Genomic DNA, 25,514 nt, shown 5'->3' on the forward strand with positions numbered 1-25,514 from the left:
TAAGTTTAAATTGTATTTATTCGCATAGAAACAGACTTTCAAAGACAGATATAGGCAATAGAGAGATGCAGTGTGTGTTCTTTGGTAGTATATCACTGGCATTTTAGTCACAATCCATCTGTCTATTTGCACATGAAGATATGCTGTACTCACTGTTAACTTCTCGCTGTCAGCTTTCTTTATCATAGAAACATACATTTTTCTTTCTATCATATTACATTTAGAAGATATTCTGAAAATACATTATTCTGCTGTAAATCCACTGGGGTTGTGCTATGCCCCTGCTTCTGTTGACTGGCTGGGACAAAAGACAGACTGTCCCCAGTGTGCAGGAAGAGGCCCTCAAGCCTTGATTCAGTTTGCTTTCCTGTTTTGGTTCCCCTTTCCACCCCAACCCTGGTAATTCTTTCCTGTCTCTATCTAAATCCCTTTGTTAACAAGCTCCTGTCCAGTCCTGATTCACAATCTGACGCCATAGAACAAACACACATTCTGTTTGTGCCACACAATTTTCCTTTTCTCTCCTGCTGTCTCTTTAACAGGCTTTACACAAGGTGATGGTTGCATGTTACAGAAATTCTTTGAGTTGAAAAAGGCACAATGTATATTTGAAAAAATAATGAATAATTGTGCAGTAAGTAACTGTGAAATGCTGTAATTAAAGAGTTTACAAATATACAAAATATTCCATACATTTCAATGTTAAAGTCGTTGTAAAAGTATAAAACGTCTGACATAGATATATTTCCTAACCATGTCAACATTCTGTCACATAAATGTAATTACAAATGCATCAATGTGGTTCCTACAAAGTTCCTATTAAGTAACTATAAAAACATAAACAGTTTATTACATCTTATAAACATGCAAAATCTTGCAATGAGAATCAAATCATTTTTATCATTATTCTACAACAGGATATTGAAATTCTATAATTTCATAATGTAGAGAAGACTTGCAATTGAGCGTTTTCAGTGCTGGTTTAATTTGAGACCCTGGGGCCACAGCGATAGAGTCAGTGAACATTAAGAAGGATTACAGATCAATGTGATTGGTCCTCTCAGCCCCTGTCCCTGCCCGCATGAAACTCTGGAACGAGGGTAGCAGCGGCAGTGAGTGGGGTGGAATAGCCTGCTGCCATACTGTGAAGACCAAGCATCAAACACTTCCAGCTGTAGCGAAGGGCCTTGCCGACATTCTGGAAGACAAAGCACGCACAGAGAGCAAAGTCAATAAACAGATCATCAATTAACAACCATCATCAGCAATACAAACCTAATCATCATTAAATGACTCATCCTATCTGCAGATGGAACATACAGTGGGGCTGCTGTAAGTGTGAGGATGATTTTACAACTCATCAACAGATCTTGAGGACAGAACTAGGTCAAGAATAAGGGATTACATTATTAAACACATGCTCAGGCCGAACCAATCTGCTCCATACTCAGACAATGGGCACCCAGCACAGCAGGGGGGAAATCACCGCATCCTTTTTATTTGTCTAACTAAAATAAGCAGTGATCCCTGTGCTAAACAATAGGGTTCCATGTTTGGTGTTCAGGAAAGGGCTGGCCAGCTGGCGCTATCCCAGAGTGTCTGAACTGACTGCATCAGGGGATGTTCAAAAACACCAAAACATTTCCCAACCTGTAGTCTTAAAATGTATCACTATCAAGGCCTCAAATCAAACGTCCAAACACCCCTGTCACCTGTAGACCTGTAGCATTGATATTAGATGGTTATGTTTACAATGAATTCATGTAGCGGCAACAGGATTTTTAACGTGATCCAATATAACTGATTGGCAGACTCTTTCCCAGTTATTATAACCTTATACACAACACACACCACAGCACATGTGTGAGTGGTAAAATATGAACTTTCTTAACAAAGACAGATAAGGAAGAAATGACATGTGACTAACTGCCGTCAATCAGTTGGAAGGACCATAACACATCCCATACAAAGTACAGGAATAACCAAATGTAGGATTATGGTCACTTACTGCGCCATAATAACACTCCATTTAGTTATTCCTATACTTTGAATGGGGTTTGTCATTGTCCTTCCAACTGATTGATGGCATTTAGTCAGCCCTACATTTGGTTATTATTATTGTACTTTGTTTGGGGTTTGTTATTGTTATTAATAGCCAATACCTATATCCATGACCCTTCCAAATGTAGTTGATAATCCCTCACTACAATGACAGAGAATCCATTCAGGGCCAGGTGAAGTGATGAGGGTTGAATGACTCTTTGGCAGTGTTTGTCGCAACATTCGCTGACTATCTCTAATGCTTATCCTGTAGCGACATATCACAGAGGGTTGAGAGGTGAAACTACCTTGAAGCTTTAGGGATCTAGCTGGATCAGAGCTCTTTAGTGATTCAATGAGGCTTAGTCTTGGCTTTGTAATTGACCAGTGAATGTCTGAGCCTCAGCCCATGGGATAGTGCAGAATAGACATCCCAGAGGTAATGTTGGCCTGCTCACCTTGGAGAGGCTATGCTGCCGCACACTTTAATTCACAGGCAATAAAGAATAAATACCTTGTAAAAAAACCTAGGTGTTATTTGATTTTTTTAACTACATTTTGAATCACAGATTAGGAATGTGACCAAAATAGTGTGACCAAAATTACCACCTGAGGAACATTGCCCAGGTGGGGCCATTTCTCACTCAGGCTGATACAGAGAGACTCATCCATGCTTTTATTATAAGCAGGCTTGACTACTGTAATGCTCTCCTGTCTGGTCTAACCAAGAAAGCCATTAGTCAACTGCAAAACATACAGAATTCTGCAGCACGGGTACTGACCAAGACCAGATGGAGAGCACACATTACACTGATTTTAAGGTCTCTGAGTTTTAGAATTAATTTTAAGATAATTCTATTGATTTTTTTTTATCAATCCACGATTGTGCACCCCAACACATGTCAGACATGCTTTTAAGTTATGTACCCAGTAGGTCCCTCAGGTCTTCTGGCACTGACCTTTTAACTATCCCAAAGCCTTGGACCATGAGGCATGGAGAGACAGCCTTTAGTTATTATGACCCCAGCCTCTGGAAAAGCCTGCCAGAGAACCTGAGGGGGGCTGAAACGGTGGACATATTTAAAGGAGATCTTAAAACACATCTCTTTGGCTTTGCTTTTCCTTAGGGTGCTTTTTAGTTGTTCAGTTTGTGTCAATCTTTTTTTACATTTATTTTTAAATCTTATGTTTTATTGTTTTTAGTTTTTTTCCCTGTAAAGCGCATTGCGTTGCATTCCCTGTCTGAAATGTGCTGTATAAATAAAGCTTGATTTGATATGATTTAGAACCTAATATAGCCACAACAACAACAGTGAACCCATGTCACGACTTCTGCCCGAACAAGTCGGTCCCTCTCCTTGTTCGGGCGGCGTCCGGCGGTAGACGTCACCGACCTTCTAGCCATCGCCAATCCACTTTTCCATTGGTTTTGTCTTTTCTTCCATCACACCTGGTTCCAATTCCATCAATTACATGTTGTGTATTTAACCCTTTATTCCCCTCCATGTCCTTGTCCGTAATTGTTTGTGTCAGTGCTTGTGCACGGTATGTTCTGGTGTGCGTCGGGTTACGTACCCATGTATTTTATTGTTCTGTATCCGGTGGGTTTTGCTCTCCTGCGTCTGACTTCTCTGCCGCCAGTACGCACCCATGACAGAATTACTGACCACTACTATGGAGTCAGCAGGAGCAGGTACCCCGGTATTAGGGGTGGAGGAGCGCGTCCGGGAGCACGCAGCAATGCTCCAACATCTTGGCATCGCCATGGACCACGTTGTCCAGACTATGGACCGCTGGGAGAGACAGGGAGTTCTTCCAGCGCCTCCACCAGCACAACCGGGGTCTCCACTGAGCGCCCCACTTCCTCCTGGTCCCAGTGGGATTCGACTCTCCCTGCCCCAGGAATACGACGGAAAGGCTGCGAACTGCCAGAGGTTCCTTCTCCAACTGGACCTATACCTGGCCACCCTCCACCCGACTCTGTCGGGTCGTGAGAGTGTGTCCGCCTTCGTCTCGTGCCTCACCAGGAAAGCCCTGGAGTGGGCCAACACCGTATGGAGAGAGGGAGATGAGGCGTTGGACCAGTTTGAGGAGTTCACCCGTGAGCGCCTCTTCCATCTGAGTCAGGAGACGAGGAGCGCCCAGGAGTTCGCCTTGGAGTTTAGGACCCTGGCTGCCGGCGCAGGATGGAACGACAGGGCCCTGATCGACCATTACCGCTGCAGTCTGCGCGAGGACGTCCGTCGGGAGTTGGCCTGCAGAGACACCACCCTCACGTTTGACCAGCTGGTGGACCTGTCCATCCGGCTGGACAACCTGCTGGCTAACCGTGGACGTTCAGATTGGGGTCTGGTGGTTCCATCCCCCCGCAACCCCTCTCCGATACCTATGGAGCTGGGAGGGGCGGTGCGCAGGGAGACCGGAGGGGGTTCCAGCTCGTGCACCATCTGTGGCCGCAGAGGTCACATTGCCGGTCTTCTGGGGATCGAGGTAACAGGCAGGTCGCTCTGGCGTCACCCAGGTGAGCCGGCACCATTCTCACCCAGAGTCCTCTGTTGTTTATATGTTTGTCTATGTTATATTTTCTGAGTTTTCCCTGCATGACAACCCACAAACACTGTTTACATGGAAATGGTTTTAAGAGCTATATTCTTAAACATGAGTTTCTTGACAGGAAATATTTTTAAGTCAAAGAACTGGACGTGACGGTCTTTTCATGTTTTATGTTATGGTTTAGATATTCCCCTTTGACCCCAAACACACTGTATCTAGCACAGTGGAACAGACTAACACAGGGAGAGGTCTTAAAACAATCTAAATCTGGAGAAAAGCCAGGCATATGGGTGGTGGCAAGATAGGAAGATACAATAAATATATCAACAGTGACTGATTGTATCATTCAACTTGTAGTTCATATTGTGTCACAATACAGGTGGTTTAACAGTAACACAATCAGTGTTGAAAGCAAACAGTAAGAAACAAAGTGTGAATGTGAGGTGCTGATTAGAAAACAACAATCTGAGAAAAGTCAATCACAATAGATTGGTTTGTAACACCGATTTCTTTCATGAAAAGCCTTTCTATTGTAGTCTTATTTCACAATGATCTCTCGAGCTCTTTGGTTTGTGATTCTTATTATCGATTTGACATCATTCAGTCATATGATGAGTATCAGGCAATTTGATGCAGGTTTGATGGCCTGGTGCCATATTGTGATAATTGTATCACGATAATGATATTGCCTCGAACTTACCCATATTATGCGCAACTATTACATACTGTGTTGGAAATTATACACTACAGGGAATTCTATAGTTGAAAGTATCTGAAAATGTAGCATTGATGTTACTGTCTTTTTCCTATTGACAATATAAATGTTATGATTATGAACAACTGAAGGTTGTTATACCAGTGTAATTATAACAAAACAGAATACATTTGATTTTCAAAGGTTATGTGCATCATAATGGTTGGTTAAGGATTAATTACCATTGAACAAAACATTGGTTAAAGTTAATCATTGAAGGGGGAGAAAACGAGACCTATTTTTTATAAATATAATAGCACAGAAAGATACATGCAGCAGTAATGTTTTTCACCAAATCTACCTTCTTGACTTTCTTGTATTTTTTTTTCTTCTTGTTTTTCTTTTCTTCTTTCGCTCTTTGCCTTCCTTCATCCTCTTCGACTAGGGGCTCGTACCTCTCCGGTAAAAAGGCTAAATGGATCTCAGTGGCGCACTTCTCTTTCTTTCTCCCCCCATCCTCTACCTGGGGGCCGGGGGTCTCATGTTGGTCCGAACAGTCTACTTGTCGGTGATACCTGGCTCCTTTCTCCACTTGCCTCTCACCTAAGGACTCGGTATTATTAAATAACCTCAATACGAGAGATTTGGGCTTCATTGTTGTCTCTCAGGTGGTAGTTGCCGTTCTTTGTTGCAGTCATGGTAGAATTTAAATCTGTCACTTGCTGCTATGCTGTCAACACAAGGTATGTGCTTGAATGGGCGTGCATTCCATTGGACTGCTGGCACGTTGCCCTTAAAGATGTAGTCAGACTGGTTTGTGCAGGAAGTTGTGTTGCACACACTCATGATTTGTCTTTAACCTGCTATTCATTGTAACATAATCTTGTGGATTAGAACCGCAGATTTATATACTATATAGGCCTAAATTGTGTTAAAGAGCAATACCCATAGCCATAGTGAATGAGACCTATAACGGGCCCATAATGAAGTAAATTGGCCCCTCAGGTCCCTGCTTGCCCCAGCTACAACGCAATGCCGCCCTCTATCAGACGCATGTAGAAGTATGTTCAGGTGCATTTCTAGAAACTGATCCACAGTCAGTTTGCGTTTTAATGAGAAGAGAGTGGAGAAAAGGTGTAATATGCCCCTGGTGGTTCAGTGGAAATATTACCCTGGTGGTTTAGTAGAAATATGACCCTGGTGGTAAGCAGGTTTACAGAGTAATTAAAGCCTGGTTGGCGTGCGATCCACATGACTACACAGCTGTGAGTTTGAGAGCTGGTGTCAGCGAGTCTAACAATAAAGTTCTGGAAAACCGTTAACTGAAGCCTCAGGAGCAAGGAGAGGGAAGAGGACACAACAACTCTCATTTCCTTCAGGTAGGATATTTATTCTTGCAAATTGCTTTAATTATTAAGCCTCATAATTTTTCACAATATGATCAATGTTTTCTATTGCAGAATGAACATGGGAAAGGACATGTCAGACAAATAAAAGTAGTGTAGTTCTTTCATGGAGAGTGAATGCTTTTTCATTAATGTGCCCATAGTCCGTTCAAGAGAACTACGTGAAAGATTCATACAAGTAAAGTCCACTTTAACAGTGAGACATAAACAAAAGAAATCAGTGTATAAATTATTAGACATTTTTTCTACAGCAGTATCAGACGTAGGGTATTATGCCCATTTTCATGTGGCAAAAATCAATATTTGGTGGATTTGATCTGTAACATACACAATTAATATAAACACAAACATCATAACTTGAAATAAAGATTCTCAAAGTTGGCATTTTATGCGCTGTGTAAATTCCTGAAAAGCAGTCCTCATTCTTCATGAGAGGCCCAATCGACTTACTTCCAAATACTGTCCATAGAGAGAAACTTTTACCATGGCCAGTATTTTAATGCAATCTCTTCTTTATGTTTTTGCAGGAGGTTTCAAAGGAACAACGGATACAGTAGCATTCCTGGAATGACTATGAACCACGGCCTCTAACAATATTTATTTCAAAGACATCCCAAATTGAGTCAGAAAAAAACGATTAAAAACAAAATATGTCTGTTCTAGAATTATTTTCACTAAGTGGCATGTCCGTTATGTTTATTACCCTGAATTTAATCATCCTCATTTTCATCATCAATCGAAACACAAACCCTAAGAATTTCCCTCCAGGCCCGAGAGGTCTACCGCTGCTGGGGAACACCTTCAACCTGGACCTGAAGAGACCCTACCAAACCATGATGGAGGTAAGAACCCCTCTATAAAGACCCTATCAGACCTTGATGGATGTACAAACCCTTCTATAAAGACCCTATCAGACCTTGATGGAGGTAAGAACCCCTCTACAAAGACCCAATCAGTGTCACACCCTGATCTGTTTCAACTGTCTTTGTGCCTGTCTCCACCCTCCAGGTGTCGCCCATCTTCCCCATTATCCCCTGTGCATTTTTACCTGTGTTCTCTGTTTGTCTGTTGCCAGTTTGTTTTGTTCGTGAAACCTACCAGCGTGTGTTTCCCTGCTCCTGCCTGTTTCTTGCTCCTGTTTTCTAGTCATTCCCGGTTTTGACAGTTCTGCCTGCACTGACCCTGAGTCTGCCTGCCGTTCTGTACCTTGCCTCACCTCACTGGATTATTGACCCCTGCCGGCCTTTGACCTGTCGTTTGCCTGCCCCTGTATTAGAAATCAACATTTGTTACTTCGACACTGTCTGCATCTGGGTCATACCTGAAATGTGATAATACGATCTGGCCATGACTGACCCAGCAGACTCGGACAAGCTCCACAACGCCATCTCCTCCCAAGGAGCCAACATTGGAAGGCAGGAGGAGTTGCTTCGTGGTCTTGGCCGAACGCTACGACCAAGCATTGTTAGGCACCCTACCATGACAGTAACCTCCTAGCCCTTCAGTAGCCCCGCTGTTAGCAGCGGCGCCTCCCCGGCCACCCCGGCTTCCCGGGGACCCCGCATACCTCCCCCGGAGCGCTTCGATGGAGAGTCGGGCACCTGCCGGGCGTTTTTCGCTCAGTGTCCCCTCATCATCCAGCTGCAGCCCTCCTCCTTCCCCTCGGACCGCTCTAAGATAGTGTACCTCATCACGCTGATGTCCGCGAGGGTCCTCGCCTGGGCGACGGCAGTATGGGAACAATATGCTTCAGTCTGGAGGAGTTTGTGGCAGAGGTGAGGAATGTTTTTGATGCTCCATTGTCCGGAAGAGAGGCTTCCGGGAAGTAACTCCAGCTTCGGCAAGGCTCCCGCAGTGTTAAAGACTACGCAGTAGATTTCCGCACGTTGACAGCTGAGAGTGCTTGTAACCCGGAAGCACTGTTCGACATGTTCCTGCACGGAGTATCAGAGGAAGTAAAGGACGAGCTTGCTGCCTGGGAACTATAGACAGATCTCGACTCGCTCATCACCTTGCCATTTGGATCGATGGGCGATTACGGGAATGCAGGAAGGAGAGGAGATTTAATTTAACTCGTTCGTCCAAGGATTCCACCTCGCCTCCGAGTTATCCCGGAAGTCGCTGACGGCTCTGTTGCCGAGAGAACTAGAGGTTACCTGAGTTCCCCCGGGAGCCTCCGAAAACTGCAGAGTCACCTCTTCCCGAGCCCATGTACAGTTGAAGTCGGAAGTTTACATACACCTTAGCCAAATACATTTAAACTCAGTTTTTCACAATTCCTGACATTTAATCCTAGTAAAAATTCCCTGTCTTAGGTCATTTAGGATCACCACTTTATTTTAAGAACGTGAAATGTCAGAATAATAGTAGAGAGAATGGGTCAGAAGTTTACATACACTCAATTAGTATTTGGTGATATTGCATTTAAATTGTTTAACTTGAGTCAGATGTTTTGGGCAGGCTTCCACAAGCTTCCCACAATAAGTTGGGTGAATTTTGGCCCGTTCCTCCTGACAGATCCGGTGTAACCGAGTCAGGTTTGTAGGCCTCCTTGCTCGCACAAGATTTTTCAGTTCTGCCCACAAATTTGATATAGGATTGAGGTCAGGGCTTTGTGGTGGCTACTCCAATACCTTGACTCTGTTGTCCTTAAGCCATTTTTCCACAACTTTGGAAGAATGCTTGGGGTCATTGTCCATTTAGAAGACCCATTTGCGACCAAGCTTCAATATATCAACATAATTCCTACCTCATGCCATCTATTTTGTGAAGTGCACCAGTCCCTCCTGCAGCAAAGCACTCCCACAACATGATGCTGCCACTTCCGTGCTTCACAGTTGGGATTGGGTTTTTCAGCTTCCCATCCTCCCCTTTTTTCCTCCAAACATAACATTGGTCATTATGGCCAAACAGTTCTATTTTTGTTTCATCAGACAAGAGGACATTTCTCCAAAAAGTATGATCTTTGTCCCCATGTGCAGTTGCAAACCGTAGTCTGGCTTTTTTATGGCGGTTTTGGAGCAGTGTCTTCTTCCTTGCTGAGTGGCCTTTCAGGTTATGTCGATTTACTGTGGATATAGATACTTTTGTAACTATTTCCTCTAGCATCTTCACAAGGTCCTTTGCTGTTGTTCTGGGATTGATTTGCACTTTTTGCACCAAAGTACATTAATCTCTAGGAGACAGAAGGTAGGCCTTGAAATACATTCACACCTCCAAATGACTCAAATGATGTCAGGAATTTTCCAAGCTGTTTAAAAGCACAGTCAACTTAGTGTAGGTAAACCTCTGACTCGCTGGAATTGTGATACAGTGATAAGTTAAATAATCTGTCTGTAAACCATTGTTGGAACAATTTAACCCAGGTGCTTTGCTTGAACTCTCAAGAGTTCTTGACCACTTTATATCTATCCATCTTTGTCCTAAATGTACTCTCCACTACTCCCGTCACTAAATTCCTGTTTAGGCAATCCCGAATGGAGCAGCTTATTAACTGTATGTTTGTCTCTAGGGATGTACAAAATCTCCACGGAACTGGTGCATATTGGAACAGGTTGTTGCTTGCGTGCCTCGAATATGAGTTTGTTACATTTTAACAGAGATAGTAGGACAAAAAGGAAACATTATAATGATATATCTCATTCCCATGGGACATTGTGATATTTGTGCTCCCTCTCTCTTCACCCCCCCCTCCCCCTCTTCTCCCCAGATGAAGGACAAGTTTGGACCAGTGTTCAGCATTCAGATGGGCTTGCGTAAGATCGTGGTTCTGTGTGGCTATGAGATGGTGAAGGAGGCCTTGGTCACTCAGGCTGATCTATTTGCTGAGCGGCCAGACATCCCACTATTCAAACAGATCACCAGAGGAAATGGTACAGGCCAACCTCGACTGACCAAAATCTCTTTAATAGATCAAGAACCACATTATCTGTCTTGATTCTAGGCCCAGTCATGTTATGTCAACTGTTCAGTGTTCACAATGGCAGTTTACAGTCACAAGCAATATATTTTATCTTAACGCAGTGGCATGGCATTTTAAGTGGATAACTGCTGGGTAAAATCCATCCCACAGCAAACCTACAGGTCCACATAAAAAAGCAAAGGAATACTTTAGGTACCTACAATTATTCCTTATAATAACAGAGAATCTGTGACATATCCTCCCCGTCAAAACAGGAATTATATTCGGCCATGGGGACTCCTGGAGGACCATTCGGAGGTTCACTCTGACGGTGCTCAGGGATTTGGGAATGGGAAAGAGGAACATCGAGGAGAAAATCATCAAAGAGTCAGAAAACCTTGTAAATAGCTTTGCAGCTCATAACGGTGAGGCCATATTGGATCTGAAGATAAAACTACAAATACATAGATTATTCAACTGTCACACAAAATGCTACACAAAAACTATTCAGCAGATCATTGAATGAATTAACTTTGATTTTGACATTAATTCATGTGTTTTTATGAAACTATTGTGACTGAGCCAGGTGATGGTTTCCAGGCCACCATTCCTCTGAATGCGGCAGCGTCCAACATCATCGTCTCTCTGATCATGGGCCACAGGATGGAGTATGATGACCCGATCTTTATTAAGCTCTTGGAAATGAACTACAAAAGCTTCAGGCTGGCCAGTTCACCGTTCATTCAGGTATGATACTACATGACAGTATTTGGGATATTTGTTTGGGATACTTGTTGTTCCTTTCCATAGAGGTATTAAAATGCGGGATACTGTGGTGGAAATTCTGCCTTTAACTAATAATGAGGAGAGGAAAAGGCAATCAATCAAGGAATTACTTTTATTAAAAACATTATGAGGCTGGTTGCACCAGCCACGCAGGTGAAATGGAGAGCCAGCTGTACAAAGAGTACAGAAGCCTTATATAGGCAAGCAATCTTATGTAAGCTTCTGCAAAACACGTGATCTTATGTGTGTACAGAAGGAGAGACGAAACTGGGTTACAGGGTACAGACGATAATGAAAAGGTTGTCTCAGTCTGTCGTAACTGAGTGAGGACAATACAGTAGGTGCCAAAGTGACAGTAAGTCACTCCAGACATACTTCCTCAAACAGTAGCTCAACGGTTCCCCCAAGTTTGGCAAGCAAGAGCCTTTGAATGTTTTCCCAAATTATGTACATTGGGGCAAAAAAGTATTTAGTCAGCCACCAATTGTGCAAGTTCTCCCACTTAAAAACATGAGAGAGGCCTGTAATTTTCATCATAGGTACACTTCAACTATGACAGAAAAAAAAAAATCCAGAAAATCACATTGTAGGATTTTTAATGAATTTATAAGCAACTTATGGTGGAAAATAAGTATTTGGTCAATAACAAAAGTTTCTCAATACTTTGTTATATACCCTTTGTTGGCAATGACAGAGGTCAAACATTTTCTGTAAGTCTTCACAAGGTTTTCACACACTGTTGCTGGTATTTTGGCCCATTCCTCCATGCAGATCTCCTCTAGAGCAGTGATGTTTTGGGGCTGTTGCTGGGCAACACAGACTTTCAACTCCCTCCAAAGATTTTCTATGGGGTTGAGATCTGGAGACTGGCTAGGCCACTACAGGACCTTGAAATGCTTCTTACGAAGCCACTCCTTCGTTGCCCGGGCGGTGTGTTTGGGATCATTGTCATGCTGAAAGACCCAGCCACGTTTCATCTTCAATGCCCTTGCTGATGGAAGGAGGTTTTCACTCAAAATTTCACAATACATGGCCCCATTCATTCTTTCCTTTACACGGATCAGTCGTCCTGGTCCCTTTGCAGAAAAACAGCCCCAAAGCATGATGTTTCCACCCCCATGCTTCACAGTAGGTATGGTGTTCTTTGGATGCAACTCAGCATTCTGTCTCAACACGACGAGTTGAGTTTTTTCCAAAAAGTTATATTTTGGTTTCATCTGACCATATGACATTCTCCCAATCTTCTTCTGGATCATCCAAATGCTCTCTAGCAAACTTCAGACGGGCCTGGACATGTACTGGCTTAAGCAGGGGGACACGTCTGGCACTGCAGGATTTGAGTCCCTGGCGGCATAGTGTGTTACGGATGGTAGGCTTTGTTACTTTGGTCCCAGCTCTCTGCAGGTCATTCACTAGGTCCCCCCGTGTGGTTCTGGGATTTTTGCTCACCGTTCTTGTGATCATTTTGACCCCACGGGGTGAGATCTTGCGTGGAGCCCCAGATCGAGGGAGATTATCAGTGGTCTTGTATGTCTTCCATTTCCTAATAATTGCTCCCACAGTTGATTTCTTCAAACCAAGCTGCTTACCTATTGCAGATTCAGTCTTCCCAGCCTGGTGCAGGTCTACAATTTTGTTTCTGGTGTCCTTTGACAGCTCTATGGTCTTGGCCATAGTGGAGTTTGGAGTGTGACTGTTTGAGATTGTGGACAGGTGTCTTTTATACTGATAACAAGTTCAAACAGGTGCCGTTAATACAGGTAACGAGTGGAGGACAGAGGAGACTCTTAAAGAAGAAGTTACAGGTCTGTGAGAGCCAGAAATCTTGCTTGTTTGTAGGTGACCAAATACTTATTTTCCACCATAATTTGCAAATAAATTCATTAAAAATCCTACAATGTGATTTTCTGGATTTTTTTCTCTCATTTTGTCTGTCATAGTTGAAGTGTACCTATGATGAAAATTACAGGCCTCTCTCATCTTTTTAAGTGGAAGAACTTGCACAATTGGTGGCTGACTAAATACTTTTTTGCCCCACTGTATGTACTACCCCCACACACAAAACAAGAACCTTTCACCCAGAACAGGCTCCAAACAGAACAGTAGCTCCATCACAGGTGTGCAGAATATAACACTTTGCCCTGTCTCCAGTTAAGCTAAGAATAACCTATTTGTTTTTGTCAACTCTTGGCTGAGCTCTCAGACATCATGTGGTCACACTACACACACAGAACAGTTAGAACAGTTCTCTGCTAATACACACGCTCTTTTCTGAGTTAGTTTCTTTAACCATCTCAAGCCCAATGCCTAGGCTTAAAGATGGATATTTTAGTACACAAGCATTAGTAAGGTTCAACAGAAAATGCCCTCACAATACAGTCATCGTAACATTGACAAGTAAAAAAACTGAAGTGAATTTCTCACATAAACATGAACCGCCATGCTCGTTTCTCCAGCTGTACAACATGTACCCAGTGATCCACCCGCTGCCAGGGCCTCACCACAGAGTGCTGGCGTACCAGGACAACCTGAAGGCCTTCTTCAGGAAGATTTTCATCCAGCACAGACAGATCCTGGATGAGAACGACTCCCGTAGCTACATCAACGCATTCCTCAACAAGCAGCAGAAGGTGAACCCAGGGCTCAATGTCAGTCACACCAACTATGGGTCAAATGCCTTTTTGCACTTGGAAACCCTTTTTGAGGGGGGGATAGAGATGTGCTATTGATTTGCCTGAAAGTGATTTGATATTGCCACTCCCACAATACAGCATAACTCACTTCCTAATGGTCCCATGTTTTGTCCCATACCTAATGCCTTTCCTCAACTAAAATGTATTTATTAGGAAAAGGATAATCCCTCTTCCCACTTCCATGAGTGGAACCTCCTGTGTTCCGTCACCAACAGTGCTAGCCTCTCTACACTGGCTTCCTGTCAAAGCAAGGGCTGATTTCAAGGTTTTACTGCTAACCTACAAAGCATTACATGGGCTTGCTCCTATCTATCTCTCTGATTTGGTCCTGCCGTACATACCTACACGTACGCTACGGTCACAAGACGCAGGCCTCCTAATTGTCCCTAGAATTTTTAAGCAAACAGCTGGAGGCAGGGCTTTCTCCTATAGAGCTCCATTTTTATGGAACGGTCTGCCTACCCATGTCAGAGACGCAAACTCGGTCTCAACCTTCAAGTCTCTACTGAAGACTCATCTCTTCAGTGGGTCATATGATTGAGTGTAGTCTGGCCCAGGAGTGGGAGGGTGAACGGAAAGGCTCTGGAGCAACGAACCACCCTTGCTGTCTCTGCCTGGCCGGTTCCCCTCTTTCCACTGGGATTCTCTGCCTCTAACCCTATTACAGGGGCTGAGTCACTGGCTTTACTGGGGCTCTCTCATGCCGTCCCTGGAGGAGGTGCGTCACCTGAGTGGGTTGAGTCACTGATGTGGTCATCCTGTCTGGGTTGGCGCCCCCCCCCCCCTTAAGTTGTGCCGTGGCGGAGGTCTTTGTGGGCTATACTCAGCCTTGTCTCAGGATGGTAAGTTGGTGGTTGAAGATATCCCTCTAGTGGTGTGGGGGCTGTGCTTTGGCAAAGTGGGTGGGGTTATATCCTTCCTGTTTGGCCCTGTCCGGGGGTGTCCTCGGAGTGGGCCACAGTGTCTCCTGACCCCTCCTGTCTCAGCCTCCAGTATTTATGCTGCAGTAGTTTATGTGTCGGGGGGCTAGGGTCAGTTTGTTATATCTGGAGTACTTCTCCTGTCCTATTCGGTGTCCTGTGTGAATCTAAGTGTGCGTTCTCTAATTCTCTCCTTCTCTCTTTCTCTCTCTCGGAGGACCTGAGCCCTAGGACCATGCCCCAGGACTACCTGACATGATGACTCCTTGCTGTCCCCAGTCCACCTGGCTGTGCTGCTGCTCCAGTTTCAACTGTTCTGCCTTATTATTATTCGACCATGTTGATCATTTATGAACATTTGAACATCTTGGCCATGTTCTGTTATAATCTCCACCCGGCACAGCCAGAAGAGGACTGGCCATCCCACATATGCTCTCTCTAATTCTCTCTTTCTTTCTCTCTCTCGGAGGACCTGAGCCCTAGGACCATGCCCCAGGAATACCTGACATGATGACTCCTTGCTGTCCCCAGTCCACCTGACTGTGCTGCTGCTCCAGTTTCAACTATTCTGCCTTATTATTATTCGACCATGCTGGTCATTTATGAACATTTGAACATCTTGACCATGTTTTGTTATAATCTCCACCCGGCACAGCCAGAAGAGGACTGGCCACCCCACATAGCCTGGTTCCTCTCTAGGTTTCTTCCTAGGTTTTGGCCTTTCTAGGGAGTTTTTCCTAGCCACCGTGCTTCTTCACCTGTATTGCTTGCTGTTTGGGGTTTTAGGCTGGGTTTCTGTACAGCACTTTGAGATATCAGCTGATGTACGAAGGGCTATATAAAATAAATTTGATTGATTGATTGAACATGTTTGTGGCTGGGACGGAAACCACCTCCAGCACCCTAGCCTGGGCCTTGGTCATCATGATCAAGTATCCTGAAATACAGAGTGAGTGAAACCACGTCACCAGTCATTTTGGATCAATGAGGAAAATAAGTAAAAACTAGGCTACCATAAAGCTACCACCTTCTCATTCCATGGCATAAAGTGTAATACGAAACAAACATACAAACTGGGATTGATATGCAAATGTTTCAAATAGAGAAGGTGCATAAAAATACAGAAAGAGGTGAAATCTCACAAGCCCTCCTTATACTCAGTCTACTTCCTATGTCCTCTCAGGTAAGGTCCATGAGGAGATAGACAAGGTGATTAGTGGTTCCACGCCAAGGATCCAGCACAGGCAGATGATGCCCTTCACCGACGCAGTGATCCACGAGACCCAGAGGTTCGCTGACATCCTGCCCATGGGCCTGCCCCACGAGACCACAGCCGACGTCAGCCTCAAAGGCTTCTTCATACCTAAGGCAGGCCCACTCACAACTAACTAGCAGACACTAACCTGCACCTTTAAGTGAATCAACAATAACCAGACAGTTAAGCAAGACAGTTATGGTAAAGTGAAATATACTACCTGTCCCCCATACGGCACCAAACATCCTTCCCTTGACAATGGCACATTCAAATTATTGTATGTGTGTAGGGGACCTACATTATCCCACTGCTGAGGTCAGTGCACCGTGATAAGGCTCACTGGGAGAAGCCGGATGATTTCTACCCTCACCACTTTCTCAACGTCGACGACAAGTTTGTCAAGAGGGAGGCTTTCATGCCCTTCTCCGCAGGTAACAGGAGCCAGGTTGTGAACGTACGACTGTTGATTGTCTTAACAGACATCATCCTTATGTTCACCAGTTGTAGTAATTCAATAGCTTAGGATTGCATTGTGTACTACTAGTAGAATTGTCCCAAGCAAAAGTGAGTTTACTCACTCATCCTCCAATTGCTCCGCCCATCTCTCCTCCCAGGTCGTAGAGTGTGTGTAGGTGAGACTCTGGCCCGCATGGAGCTCTTCCTCTTCTACACCTCCCTCATGCAGCATTTTTCCTTCCTTCCCCCCATCGGGATGACTGCTGACGACGTGGACATCTCCACCTACGGGGGCCTGGGCCTCACTGCCCCACCCATCAAAGTACGGGCCCTGCCTCGTTTCCATGACCCCTAGGGAATTACCCCAACAGCCTTGTATTTCAGATTTTCCTGTGTTAAGGGCAGTTATCACTTTGAGATGTCAGTAATCAGTAGGATACCTCATCTGCCTTGAATCTAAAACACTCAGGACTAACCATTAAAAACACAACTGTACAAAACTAGTTTTGTAAATGTAACTGTACTGACAATTATTGTACAGTCAAGCAATGGATATAAATGTATCTAGACAATGACAAGGTCATTTCAAATCCTAACAAAAGTATCATTTTATTTTGTTAAATTGTCTGCAGAAACAGAACGATCGACTGAAACAATTTAGCAAACATGACAATTGTTCTAACAATAAAATCTGCACAAATATAACAGGTTGAGCTTCTGTTAATCACTGGAAAAGCGAATTAAAGACTTCTCAAATCTCTGTCTTGCCATACAAAGTGTATCAAAATGTGCTATTCCTCGTAACAAAATTAAGTCGGTACAAAGTTAGAAAAGAAAAAAGCATTTACAGAAATAGTGTTTGGTAAAACATTGCAACACTTTAACTTTAGCAATAGCAGCATAAATAAATGCAAACTACGTCATTATTTTTGTGTCTAGAATTTTAACAATAACAAAACACTTAACTTAGAAGAAATGTGAATCACAAACACATCCACATCATTTAGTAAGGACTTTGTAAAACAGTCTCAGGGTGACCTCTTTCTCACTCCTCCTCTTCCTCTTCCTCATTCCTCTGTCCAAAGGGAAGAGCCGTCTGGCCACGGTCCGGGTCTTTCAGCCGTAGGATCCGGATCAGGTTGTTGACTGGGAGAGAGCTATAGGGAACACAACCACCAACCAAGACATTTATTTTAAGTACACTATTTTTGATCAACTGAATATGCAAATGAGAGAATTAGGCAAAGCCATGATATAGATTAAGCAATAAGGCCCAGGGGGGGTGTGGTACATGGCCAATATACCAATGCAAAGGGATGTTCTTATGCACGACTCAACGCGGAGTGCCCGGATACAGCCCTTAGATGTGGTATATTGGCAATATTCCACAAACCCCTGAGGTGCGTTATTGCTATTATAAACTTGTTACCAACATAATTAGAGCAGTAAAAATAAATGTTTAGTCATACCTGTGGTATACGGTCTGAAATACCACGGCTGTCAGCCAATAAGCATTCAGGGCTCAAACCACCCCGTTCATAAAATAGGACAGAGATGCTTAATGTTAGTACACAGGAGGGTGATGGAAGGCTACAATACCTCATGCTCTGTGGGGTGAGGAATATGAACTGTCGGTAACGTTGGCTAGAAGCGATTTTCAACATCATGTCCATGGATATCCTTCGGTTCACCATGTCCTAAAAAGACAGTTACATTTATTGACAGACAGTGTCTCAACAGAACAGAACGATTGACTGAAATAACAGAGCAAAAATATGAAGAACAATGTATCAATCTTAGCCGTCCTCACAGTGTAGGCTACAGAAGACACCTGAGCTTAGATTAAAAGTAAGTTCATATTTGAAATGTATTTCATTGACTGAAGCAACTCAAAGGGATACTTCGGGATTTAGGCAATTGCCGGCAAGCCTTTTTTTCTACTTACCCAGAGTCAGACAAACATATGAATACCATTTTTATGCTAACGATATGCTACCTTCAACTTCCTTCAAACTGCACGCAGGGACATAAAAATGGTATCCATCAGTTTGTCTGACTTTGGGTAAGTAGTGTTGGATTCTATCTTGAAATAAACTTATTCCTGTCACTATATTAGAACGGACTGATCACTTAACATGTATATGTAAGGGGTCAATGAAAGGTGAATAGGTACTGTGTGTATGGAAAGTTACTGAGTGAGACAAAGGGAAGGAGAGAAAGTTTCTCTGTTCAAACATGTTGTTGCTGAATATTAATAATGAGCATCAGTCTAGCCTCAGTTCCTGATAATACAGGCCAGCTGCTGTAGAACTAGGTCAAGGAGGGATGTGGAACTCAACTCGAGATAAGGTCAACAGTTGAAGAGAGAAGAAACCTCTGGGAGGGGGGCCAGAGATCACCCCGAAGGAACAGGGATGAATTGCTTATCTTAGACATACAAGGAGGTGACTTCTAGTCAACAGTTATAAATATATACTTGTGTGACTTGTATGTTGTGTTTTGCAGATGAAGAACTCAGTGGGTTGAATAAACTTGGTTTGAGCTTTTCCTAGTTGTCCGTTTGAGTTTAGACTTTGTTCAGAACCTAACAGTAGGAATATATGCTTAATGGCCTAAATCCGGAAGTATCCCTTTAATATGCATTTTAAAATGGTTAAGTCATTCATCCATCCTCTGATACGGCGGCATTACCATGTAGACGTCAAACTCATCGAGGGCGCGGAAGGGGGCCTCAGCGATGGCCCAGAGAGAGAGAACGAAACAGACAGTGGAGAACGAGCGCTCTCCTCCAGACAGAGAGCGCATGTCACTCAGAGCAGCCTTATCCCCCACACCTGGCTGGACCTGAGAGAGGGAGGGAAGATGAGGGAGAAGATGGGTAGAGACAAAGAAGGATGCAGAAAGAGAAGAGTAAAAGAAAGACATTGACAAATGGGAAAGGGGGGTGGAGCAGGGGAATGTGAGGGTAACTTGATTATTAGGCATACATAGTTTTTTTATAACCTATAACTGCTTTTGCATTCAAGAAGGGTACATGTGAAAAGGTATTTCTGTGCATTAAAACCGTAGTGTATTCTTACTGAGATGGATAGGGTTTCGTTCTTGTGCTCGAACATCATCTTCCCTATATAGCCTCTCTGTGACAGCATGGAGTCAAAGTACATCTTGCAACGCACTGAGAGAAACCTAAAAAGAGATACATAGTGGGAAGGAAAAATATTTAAAAACAAATCCATAGCGCAACAGCTTTGCTTTTCCGCTAAATCTAACACCACATCGATAGATTGAGATGGCCTCCCTTCAGTCATTCAATAACTATTTTGCATAGCTCTGTAACAGCCGTTGATGCTAGCAGTACCATCCAGCTGTTCTGTGATCTCTTATGAGACAGTGAGTGGTGTCAAATAACAGAGCTGATATTCTATTAACAGACAGGAAGTAAATGGTGGATCCAGCTACCTCCTCAGCTCTGTGTAGACTCGGTGTCTATCGTCCATGATCTTACACAGGACCTGGATGAAGCGCTTGAGGCACTTCACCTGCTGGTTAATGTTACTGTAGTTCTCAAGGGCCTCTTGGTATTGCCTGGATGGGAGAAGAGGGAGGAAGGCAAGCAACATTTACCTTCTGCCCTTAGTTTACCCATTAGTCATTTTCAAATGGACAGCCCTATTATATGGAAATACTGTCAAAACATACTATATAACTATATTTAACAATATATAACACACTATATAACACCCTATATAACAATACCAAAGTAACCAAAATATACATCCAAGAACTCTTAGGGAATCAACTAAAACCAAGGCAAGTGGGGAAAAAAATAAATCTGGTTGTATTTTGAGTGAAACATCCCTTAAACGTTTGTGTGGGGTGAAGGGTCAGAGGTTAGGGGTGGCGGAGGTTACCTGATGACCTCTTCGCGGTCGCCCTGCTGGTCCTGCTGGGTGCTGATCTTCAGCTTCAGACGGCTGATCTCGCTGTCCAGACTCCTGGCTGTCCGGCGCACCTCGGACCGCTCTGGACAGATCTCTGTGGCCTTCACTACAGAAGCCTGGGACACAGGAGGGTTACGACAAAGAACGCACACATTAAGCAGGGACACACAGGAAGTAAGGGACAACATACACAGAAGATGGCCCTGATTATATCTAGACGTACCGTGAGCTCCTGCTCCTTGAGATCCAGGCTGGCCTTCAGGGCCTGTATGGTGTTGATGTGGACCTTGCGTTTGTCCTCGTAGTGTTTCTTATGGTGCTTGCTCTTCTCCACATCCTGATCGCTCTTACTCAGCTCCTCCTGAGAAAACAAGGGGGAAGGAGAGATGTATCGCCATCTATTGGCTTTACCTTTTCTGTTTAATCTGTGTGTGATTGATTATGTCTATGGAGACCCTGTATGGAACAAAATGAGGACATGGGTTATCACTATTCTAAGTCCTTTTCACTCTCCTGGTTCATTCCTGGTTTGCACACCAAACCTCCCTCCGTGTTAATAGAAATTGAAGTCCATATTGATGTGACTGACCTTGATGGGTTCGGCCTCCTCGGCCACAGTGCTGATGGAGTCTTTGTGCTGGCGGTACCTCTGCTCCACCTCCTCCCAGGAAGCCTTCAGCTGGGCCATCTTTCTACGGGCCTCCTCGCTCTCAGCACGACCTGCTGAAATCTTATTGTTGATCTCCTCCAGCTCCTCCTCCTGAAGGCCAGAGTGTGTGTGTGTGTCGTGGAATGTGAGTGCATCAGTTTGTGTATATCATATCAGTTGGAATGCGAAAGAGAGAACAAGGGAACGTTATGTTCATGAATGACATTAGCTAAAACTAAATGTTAAAATACTGTGCCTAGATGTGTGCACCCACCAGAGGCTTGAGGTCCTCAGACTGGGGTTCTTCCACGTTCTGCAGGTCACTGATCTCCTGCTGGAGCTTCCTGAACTTATCCTGGAGGAGAGGAGAGGGGGAGAGGAGAGTTGTGACCTAGTAACTCGACATCTAGACTAATCAGAGGTGAACCATTGTGCTCTCCAAAATAATTTCTAGTTGGATCCATGGTATGGCTCTGGAGAGAGATGCTGTTTTGTCACAAAGGCCAGCTTGAGCAAGATACTAAGATCTTAAGAAGTGCATGTGTGTTACCTTGGCCCTCTTCCTGTCGTCGTAGGCCCTCTTCAGGAGACTGTTGTTGTTCCTGATGTCCTCCTCCACCCTCTGCTTCTGCTGGCTGAACCGATCCAAGTGGGCCTCCTTGTTCCGCATCTCTTCCTGCAACTGCCTGAGTGGGATACATGGAGATATTGAGAGAAGGGGTAGAGGGAGAAAGGTAAACCACTGAATTAAATTGAGTCAGAAAAACAGAGCAGCAGAAACCTTTTCAAAACAAACACACACACATTACCTGATCTCCTCCTCTACGTCTCTGCTAAGGTAGTCACACCTCCTCTGGTCGTTGGAGTAGTAGCGGTTGTTGTAGCACTGGTCTCCCTCCTTGGTGAAGGCCTGGTAGCAGTTTCTAGGGGGCTGCCTGCCCTGCATCACTCTGCGGGCCTCTGCAGGACTCTACATGGTACAGACAGAGGGGTTAGAACCACAGAAATGGAACCTTTCTCCCTTCTGTCCTAAAGGCTACTGTTTTCTACAGGAAGTGGCTTGAAGTTCATTCATGTTGTTTTTAGCATGCAAAGCAGTTGTCACATGGGGATAGTTCAAGTATTTAAAGTTTTAGCTTATTATCGGCTCAAACTTTAAAAGAGTGAACTCTCCCTTAAAGAGGGCGACACTGAAAACAAAATCATAATTGCAGTCACTACTGGGCAATCCAAGGTGACATCATGACATTTGAGTGAACTAACTATGGTGGCAGTAGATTCCATGGCCCTACCTTGATGAGCAGAATGGTCTCTATGCCCCTCTGGTCGATGAGGCAGTTGGCAACCACTGGGTCCTCGATCTCCAGAGACTGTAGGACTGACGGGTAGTCAGGGTGGTTCACAGCCCTGACACACACACACGACAGAAAACATGTTGGTTACAGAGAACAAAATGAACCTTTAGAGGTACAAATAAGCCTAGCTAGCCTGAAACCAGGTGTGGTAGGTAGCCAACAGCCATACCGCCTACTGGTGTCATGGACCCTGTTGAAGAACTGGCAGGTGATGATCTGGGGTCTCCTACCCCCCTGGTAGTACCCTCTCATAAGGCCCTGCAGCAACTTCTCGTCCTCGTGGTTGTCACAGGTGAAGGCCACCATCAGGCTCCCAAGACATTTCTCCACGGCCAGGGCCTGCTCATGGTCCTTCAGACGGATACAGTACCCTGCATGGGGCACATCGGGAGAGAGAGGACATTGGAAAGAGCTTTATTTTAACCAATGACAAGGTTACACAAATAAGCATAACATCCAGAAGGATAATGAAGCGTAAGATAAGAGTTTTCGCTTGCATGGAAATACACACACACACACACGTACGTCTTACCCAGCGGCCCCACTGGTTTCTTCCTGAACTGGCCCTTCCTGTCGGCATCCTCGATGGCGGCGAGCAGCGCAGGCATCTTCTCCCCGAAGCGGCGCAGGCGGTCGGAGCGGCTGCCCTCCATGGTCTGCAACTTCCTCCTGATGGCCTCCATAGACCTCTTCAGATCCTCCTCCTCTCGCCTGAGAAACAGAGACAAACACACACAGGGTTATACATACATACATACACACACGTGTATGTATGTATGTATGTATGTATGTATGTATGTATGTATGTATGTATGTATGTATGTATGTATGTATATATATATATATATATATATACACACACACACAATTTTTTAAATTTATTTTGACTATTTTCTACATCGTAGAAATGTCTTCCACAATTAACCCAACCCCTCTGAATCAGAGCGGTGCAGAGGGCTTCCTTAAATCGACATCCACGTCTTCGGCGCCCGGGGAACAGTGGGTTAAATGCTTTGCTCAGGGGCAGAACGACAAATTTTACCTTGTCAGTTAGGGGATTCGGTCCAGCAACCGACATCAAAACTATGAAATAACACATATGGAATCATATAGTAACAAAAAAAAAAGTGTACAAAAAATCAAATCTTATATTTCACCTGGAAATGCATTTCAATTAACAGGTGTGCCTTGTTAAAAGTTAATTTGTGGAATTTCTTTCCTTCTTAATGCGTTTGAGCCAATCAGTTGTGTTGTGATAAGGTAGGGGTGGTATACAGAAGATGATCTTTTACCAAATAGGGCTATGTCCATATTACAGCACAAATAAGCAACAGTTCATCATTACTTTAAGACATGAAGGTCAGTCAATTAGGAACATTTTAAGAACTTTGAACGTTTCTTCAAGTGCAGTCGCAAAAACCATCAAGCGCTATGTTGAAACTGGCTCTCATGAGGACCGCCACAGGAAAGGAAGACCAGAGTTACCTCTGCTGCAGAGGATAAGTTCATTAGTTACCAGCCTCAGAAATTGCAGCCCAAATAAATACTTCAGAGTTCAAGAAACAGACACATCTCAACATCAACTGTTTAGAGGAGACTGCGTGAACCAGGCCTTCATGGTCGAATTGCTGCAAAGAAACCACTACTACAGGAACCAAATAAGAAGAAGAGACTTGCTTGGGCCAAGAAACACGAACAATCAACATTAGACCGGTGGAAATCTGTCATTTGGTCTGATGAGTCCAAATGTGAGATTTTTGGTTCCAACCGCCGTGTTTTTGTGAGACACAGAGTAGGTGAACGGATGATCTCTGCATGTGTGGTTCCCACCATGAAGCATGGAGGAGGTGGTGTGATGGTGCTTTGCTGGTGACACTGTCAGTGATTTATTTTGAGTTCATGGCACACTTAACCAACATGGCTACAACAGCATTCTGCAGCGATACGCCATCCCATATGGTTTGCGCTTAGTGGGACCATCATTTGTTTTTCAACAGGACAATGACCCCAAACACACCTCCAGTCTGTGTATGGGCTATTTGACCAATGAGAGTGATGTAGAGTTGCATCAGATGACCTGGCCTCCACAATCACCTGACCTCAAACCAATTGAAATGGTTTGGGATGAGTTGTACCGCAGAGTGAAAGAAAAGCAGCCAACAAGTGCTCAGCATATGTGGGAACTCCTTCAAGACTGTTGGAAAAGCATTCCTCATGAAGCTGGTTGAGAGAATGCCAAGAGTGTGCAAAGCTTTCATTAAGGCAAAGGGTGGCTACTTTGAAGAATATCCAATATAAAATATATTTTGATTTGTTTAACACTTTTGTGGTTACTACATGATCCCATATCTGTTGTTTCATAGTCTTGATGTCTTCACTATTATTCTACAAAGTAGAAAATAGTCCAAATAAAGAAAAACCCTTGAATGAGTAGATTTGTCCAAACCGTTGACTGGTACTCTATATACAGTTGAAGTCGGAAGTTTACATACACCTTAGCCAAATACATTTAAACTCAGTTTCACAATTCCTGAGATTTAATCCTAGTAAAAATTGCCTGTCTTATGTCAGTTAGGATCCCCACTTTATTTTAAGAATGCAAAATGTCAGAAAATTAGGAGAGGGAATAATTTATTTCAGCCTTTATTGCTTTCATCACATTCCCAGTGGGTCAGAAGTTTACATACACTCAATTAGTATTTGGTAGCATTGCCTTTAAATTGTTTAACTTGGGTCAAAAATGTTGGGTAGCCTTCCACAATAAGTTGGGTGAATTTTGGCCCATTCCTCCTGACAGAGCTGGTGTAACCGAGTCAGGTTTGTAGGCCTCCTTGCTCGCACACGCTTTTTCAGTTCTGCCCACAA

The 25,514-nt window shown here is 44.0% G+C and overlaps 3 protein-coding genes across 5 annotated transcripts in view; 1 reads left to right on the forward strand and 2 right to left on the reverse strand.

Moving 5' to 3' along the window:
- si:dkey-126g1.9 (required for drug-induced death protein 1) lies at positions 1 to 6,454 on the reverse strand. Its single transcript, XM_090232987.1, has 2 exons — positions 5,649 to 6,454; positions 1 to 1,198 (listed from the first exon to the last, which is right to left on the reverse strand). Exons 1-2 carry the CDS (start codon positions 5,940 to 5,942, stop codon positions 1,061 to 1,063), a joined length of 432 nt encoding a protein of 143 aa, XP_090089113.1. The 5' UTR covers positions 5,943 to 6,454; the 3' UTR covers positions 1 to 1,060.
- Positions 6,448 to 17,404, forward strand: LOC110522408 (cytochrome P450 2K6). Of its 3 annotated transcripts, none has more exons than XM_021600784.3 (11): positions 6,448 to 6,666; positions 7,221 to 7,535; positions 10,403 to 10,565; positions 10,870 to 11,019; positions 11,181 to 11,341; positions 13,837 to 14,010; positions 14,227 to 14,283; positions 15,858 to 15,942; positions 16,177 to 16,361; positions 16,538 to 16,679; positions 16,863 to 17,404. In XM_021600784.3, the coding sequence occupies exons 2-11, from the start codon at positions 7,344 to 7,346 to the stop codon at positions 17,057 to 17,059; spliced, it is 1,506 nt and encodes a 501-aa protein (XP_021456459.3). In that variant the 5' UTR covers positions 6,448 to 6,666; positions 7,221 to 7,343; the 3' UTR covers positions 17,060 to 17,404. The 3 variants fall into 3 exon arrangements, 2 of the variants coding, with proteins under 2 accessions (XP_021456459.3, XP_090089111.1); XM_090232985.1 differs by having other exon boundaries at positions 6,620 to 6,666; positions 11,195 to 11,341; XR_016495431.1 differs by lacking the exon at positions 14,227 to 14,283 and having other exon boundaries at positions 15,211 to 15,942.
- LOC110522406 (structural maintenance of chromosomes 6) overlaps positions 17,288 to 25,514 on the reverse strand; it is an 18,363-nt gene continuing 10,136 nt past the window's right edge. Inside the window, exons 14-27 of the mRNA XM_021600780.3 lie at positions 23,182 to 23,360; positions 22,819 to 23,020; positions 22,587 to 22,701; positions 22,104 to 22,264; positions 21,845 to 21,980; positions 21,569 to 21,649; positions 21,235 to 21,405; positions 20,869 to 21,006; positions 20,616 to 20,761; positions 20,164 to 20,289; positions 19,785 to 19,890; positions 19,396 to 19,548; positions 18,304 to 18,401; positions 17,288 to 17,861 (exon numbers count right to left, since the gene is read on the reverse strand). Coding sequence (XP_021456455.2) covers positions 17,750 to 17,861; positions 18,304 to 18,401; positions 19,396 to 19,548; positions 19,785 to 19,890; positions 20,164 to 20,289; positions 20,616 to 20,761; positions 20,869 to 21,006; positions 21,235 to 21,405; positions 21,569 to 21,649; positions 21,845 to 21,980; positions 22,104 to 22,264; positions 22,587 to 22,701; positions 22,819 to 23,020; positions 23,182 to 23,360 — 1,924 coding nt within the window. The 3' untranslated portion in view covers positions 17,288 to 17,749. The remainder of the gene's footprint in view (positions 17,862 to 18,303; positions 18,402 to 19,395; positions 19,549 to 19,784; positions 19,891 to 20,163; positions 20,290 to 20,615; positions 20,762 to 20,868; positions 21,007 to 21,234; positions 21,406 to 21,568; positions 21,650 to 21,844; positions 21,981 to 22,103; positions 22,265 to 22,586; positions 22,702 to 22,818; positions 23,021 to 23,181; positions 23,361 to 25,514) is intronic.

The sequence above is a fragment of the Oncorhynchus mykiss genome, chromosome 4 (genome assembly GCF_057628025.1).
Source record: "Oncorhynchus mykiss isolate SJ-2025 chromosome 4, ASM5762802v1, whole genome shotgun sequence".
Classification (NCBI taxonomy): Eukaryota; Metazoa; Chordata; class Actinopteri; order Salmoniformes; family Salmonidae; genus Oncorhynchus; species Oncorhynchus mykiss.